This window comes from Priapulus caudatus, unplaced genomic scaffold (genome assembly GCF_000485595.1).
Source record: "Priapulus caudatus unplaced genomic scaffold, Priapulus_caudatus-5.0.1 Scaffold348, whole genome shotgun sequence".
Lineage (NCBI taxonomy): Eukaryota > Metazoa > Priapulida > Priapulimorpha > Priapulimorphida > Priapulidae > Priapulus > Priapulus caudatus.
In genome coordinates, this window is record NW_014577409.1 from 287,921 (window position 1) to 292,416 (window position 4,496).

A 4,496-nucleotide genomic window follows, 5' to 3' on the forward strand; every position below is an offset into this window, starting at 1 on the left:
AACGCATTAAAAAAATTCACAACCGGTGGTCAAAAATTTCTATTTTTCAAGCAGAAATTTAATTTATAAGCTTATTTCGCGCCTCACGCTACACCCTATCAGTAGCCTCATGAATTTATTTGGCATAATATAATAATATAATTGTAAAGAATTAAGAAAGCGAAGGCTACATAACGTGCGGTACGTGTTCGTGTGGCTGTATATATCATAGAGAGAAGCTTATATGTAGATTAATTAAAGAAAGAGACACTGATGTATATAACGTCTGAATTATAAGCGAATAAATGCGTATATAATAATAGGAAAATGTGTAATAAAGAGACTTGGCAGTGAACCATACTGTATGTATATACGCCACACTGCATGGGTAGGGATTCGAATTGTGTCAAGGTGTATATAGGTCATGTTAACGGTAACGCGCGCGCTGTCGCTGTACTGTACTGATACCGCTGTAAAATCGTGAAGCTGTGAAGTCGTGATGTCTGACCGATTTAAAAACGTCGCTGTAGTGTGTGTGTGTGCGTGAATGTGTGCGTGCGCGCGCGCGTGTGTGTTCCTGAGTGTGTTCGTGCGTGTGCGTAAGTAGCAGGTATGTAACAGCTATGTATTGGGATCACCTTACGACTATACAGACGAGGCCTCTCTCGCTCTCATGGCGATCAGCTGCCTCGTGCAGAAAGACCAGCCACTCTGGAACCTCGACCTTGACTTCGAGGAAAGAGTTAACCACCTAGCGGCTCATCAGTTGTCGGATATGACCTTTGGCAACGCACACACCACCGCACTAGCGATCCAGGTGAGGGTGGGCGCGTGGGGGACAGGTGAGGGTGGGCGCGTGGGGGACAGGTGCACCGTTATCAGAAACATCATAAGTCATAAGTCGTTATGACTATCGTAAGTTTAAAATGTCATCAGTTTTTGCGTCGTATATAAATGCATGCCATTTCATACTTATTTATGTACTTCGATTGCGTCTTAGATTTATGACGCTTCTGACAACGGGACCCGGATCCACCCCGGGGTCTGGCGTCTAAAGATGGCGTCCCACGAACCACGCAGACAGCACCTGTTATATGATTCATATGTTAGCCCTATGTAGGCTCACCGTCCTTAAATAGGCTCTACATCAGACGCCAATATTGGACCAGCGTCGTTTTCTCATGGGCACATTGTCTTGCCTCTCTCTTACTCAGGACCTACATCGTTACTCATTAGTCTCATTAGTGTATATTTATGTTGGTTCAACGTAGGCACTACCTTTACCTGCTCTCAACATAGCCCATGCAAATATAAACGCAAAAAACGTAAATCATTATTTCAACAACTATCTGTAAAAAATGTATAACACGATTTAATGATTCCGATGCGTGAGATATGGCAGCAGGACGCGTCGTGACGCAAACATTACCGCTGTTGTTGCCATGGCATCCGCCCGTGTTCTTCTGCAGGCGCTGCAAGCTGCTCAGCGCGTCGTCACGCAAATATGGCCGCCGGTGCACGTCGGCAGGACGCAGTTCGATCGCGTGCACGGCGCCACCAGCGCGCTTTGTGCCATGGCCGAGAATGACGGGTCGTACGGGCACAGTGTCTTCACAACGGCCGAGGTGCTGCCGGCGCTACGGTGGCGCACATACATCCGCGATGACGCATTATGCAGAGTGACGTCACCAGGTAGGCGACGGGAAATGCGCACGCGGGAACAATGTATTACCGCACACTGTTCTTAACTTGCAGTAAGGACATAATAGGCGGCACGAAGAACGCCATCTCGTTAAATTTAAATTGCTTGTGCCCTAGTGGGCTAGTGAAGAGATTCTCTCAGTTTACAGGCTCTCTTCTTGGCACCGTTTCCACACTCTATCTTTTTTTGCTGAGTACTAAGCAGAGAGCCTAACTAGCGGACAAAAATGCGGTGATTTGTCGTGTTGAGGTGTCACATGTGCGAATGAGCGCCCGACAATATTATTTTTTAATAATTCAAAATATGTTTAATAATCATGGTACAGTCACCATGAAATCGTCGCTTTCCCCGCCACACCCGTCCCCCTGCGATAAAAATGAGAGATACCCCCCGTGCGCGTACTCGATGCTTATTGGCCCCTGCAGTACACACTATATTTACCTGTTTCGCAAGAGGCGTGACGACGTGTTTGCACACGCGTTGTCGCGTTAGTTATAGACCAACAGATTGATTTGTAATTTGCGCAGACACCAGCCTATAGTGACGTGTCTGTTGTAGATCGCTGTTGAATTCCGCACCGTGTCACTGATGTGGCTCCACCCGCGATGTAGTGGGCTTTTTGGAACAAGAATCAAATGAATTCGATCAATTTAAAATCGAACTAAATTAATTCGCTTTATTATAAATTTGTTGAACCTGCGTACCTCTGTTCCTATACAACTTTTCCGTTTAAATGACGTTCCTGACGTTACTAACCTTAGGTCAAGCACGACAGTAAAATGATAGATTATCAGTAAAACAGCTTCCTTGTGATTTCAGAACCCATCAACACAAACGGAATGTATAATGTCTGGCAGACGAACCCTAAGTACATAACGGTCGACATGCTCGTCAAGAATGCGATAGATGTCAACACTTACTACAACGAGCGGCTTGAGTCGGTGACGGCCAATTCTTCTCTTCATAAAATACTGACTGAGGTGCAAGAAATGGACCCGAACTTCTCGTAAGAGAATTAATCGACTTCTTGCCACCTAATCAATAGTCAATTTAATCAATAATTACAGTAAAGTTAAGTTAATGTTAAGACTAATTGTTAAGACTAATTTGTTTCTGACAACGGGCACCTGATCATAGCAAATGGAGATGAATCCACTTGGTTGCTTCTTAGCGTTTGTCTGTTGCGCATGCGCAGGTTTGAAACCGAGCAGACGGAGTTAGGTAACATGCTGACGTCACTGTTCAACGTCGACGCCAGTCTCCGTGACAACAGCTTCTGGGCAGTGTACCGCAGCGCCCCTGGCGGAGACGAATACGCGGTTCACGTCGGTACGATTTCTCTAGCTTTTATACGGATGCGCTCTTACATTTTATATAAAGCTACGAAAACAATTGTCACAAAACTGTCAACTAACGAACTAATGTTGTTTTTTGGTAAGGAATCGATGAATTCATCCCACAAGATGGCGACACCATCGTTCTCAAGTACAGACGCGCTGACGGCGATGCTCAGTTTTGATTTCTCTACATTCCCGTCGATGAGCTAAACACTGATATCTCTACGCCAACATGGAATAAATTGCGATGATTTTATCAGATTATCCAGGATTTTATCCGATCCAGAATATTTCACCCGTTAAGTAAACGAAGAACCGCGCCTTTTACTACGTAGCTGATTATTTAGATTATATCTAAAGTATCATTTTTTTGTAATTAGTTATTACACTAGATTTTGTCAGAGCATGTGATCAAATAAACCAACTATATATACAAGATGCCACGGAAATCAATAAGGTAAATTATATTCTATAATCGTATTCGTTGAAAACTTGTTTATAACCTAATTATATTATTATTATTTAGTTATTTTCACTGTGTTTAAGTTGGATTTAGATCTTTCGTAGCATTGTTGGCTTCACGCGGCAATCTGGTACTTCTCTCTCATCGACAGCTCTCCTGGATGAGTGAATACCTGCAGGGTTTCACTGTCCGCATCCGCAGCATGCTAACACTGCTGTGAGGATTTATGATTACCTAATAATAAATTAGGGAATAAAATAAATAATAATTTCGAGGAAATCAAATACCGCCTCGCGTAATCGTTGATTTACAATAGCGCTAACGATGTTCCCTGTGGGAGGATAGTGTGAGGAACAATCGCTCATCTCTACTCCTCTCTAAACCGCAACCGATCGTGCCCCTGACCCACCTGCACTGACATTCAAGCTACACTCTACCCCACCCCGCATGCTAGTTAACCTACGCCCTTCACTGTCCTGGTCGATTAACCTTGTTTAACTTTAGCAATAAAGCACAAAGCTTCCTCTGGTTGTCGTCCGCTGTGTATATAGCCTATAGTTCTCATGTTTGCTACCGTGATGAATAAATAACAAACTATCACCGATCATTTCCTACTGACCGCGCTAATTGCTGTGACCCTCGACAGATGTCGCTGCTTGCAAACACGTGATGTTTGGATATATCCGAGAAAACTATAGAGATAAACGCGTTGTGGCAAGCTATATAGACGATATTGCATTGCAATTCAACACTAATGAGCAAGGGCGTAGCTACGGGGGACCTGGGGGGGGGGGCACGTGCCCACCCACAAATTTTCTGTGCCCCCCAGGTGCCCCCCCCACTAAAAATTCATGCTTGATAAAAAAAATTGAATTAAAAACAATGCCGTTAGAACAGTATAATACAAAGAAAAGTTATATATTGTGCCCCCCACAAAAATGTACGGCCCCCCTAGTGCCCCCCTCCCCCCCACTCTCTCTCTCTCTCTCTCTCTCTCTCTCTCTCTCTCTCTCTC

The 4,496-nt window shown here is 44.3% G+C and overlaps 1 protein-coding gene across 1 annotated transcript; it reads left to right on the forward strand.

Moving 5' to 3' along the window:
- Positions 1 to 637: 637 nt before the first annotated feature.
- LOC106809358 (gastric intrinsic factor-like) lies at positions 638 to 4,047 on the forward strand. The gene is made up of 5 exons (XM_014812422.1): positions 638 to 796; positions 1,449 to 1,671; positions 2,501 to 2,687; positions 2,877 to 3,010; positions 3,121 to 4,047. The coding sequence occupies exons 1-5, from the start codon at positions 653 to 655 to the stop codon at positions 3,198 to 3,200; spliced, it is 768 nt and encodes a 255-aa protein (XP_014667908.1). The 5' UTR covers positions 638 to 652; the 3' UTR covers positions 3,201 to 4,047.
- Positions 4,048 to 4,496: the final 449 nt, after the last annotated feature.

Excerpts from the sequence above, each read along its gene's own strand:
- LOC106809358 (XM_014812422.1), top strand. The coding sequence starts at position 653 with ATGGCGATCAGCTGCCTCGTGCAGAAAGACCAGCCACTCTGGAACCTC. Across the intron at positions 797-1,448 it reads CCACCGCACTAGCGATCCAG|GCGCTGCAAGCTGCTCAGCG; the intron begins GTGAGGGTGGGC and ends GTTCTTCTGCAG. Across the intron at positions 2,688-2,876 it reads GAAATGGACCCGAACTTCTC|GTTTGAAACCGAGCAGACGG; the intron begins GTAAGAGAATTA and ends GCGCATGCGCAG.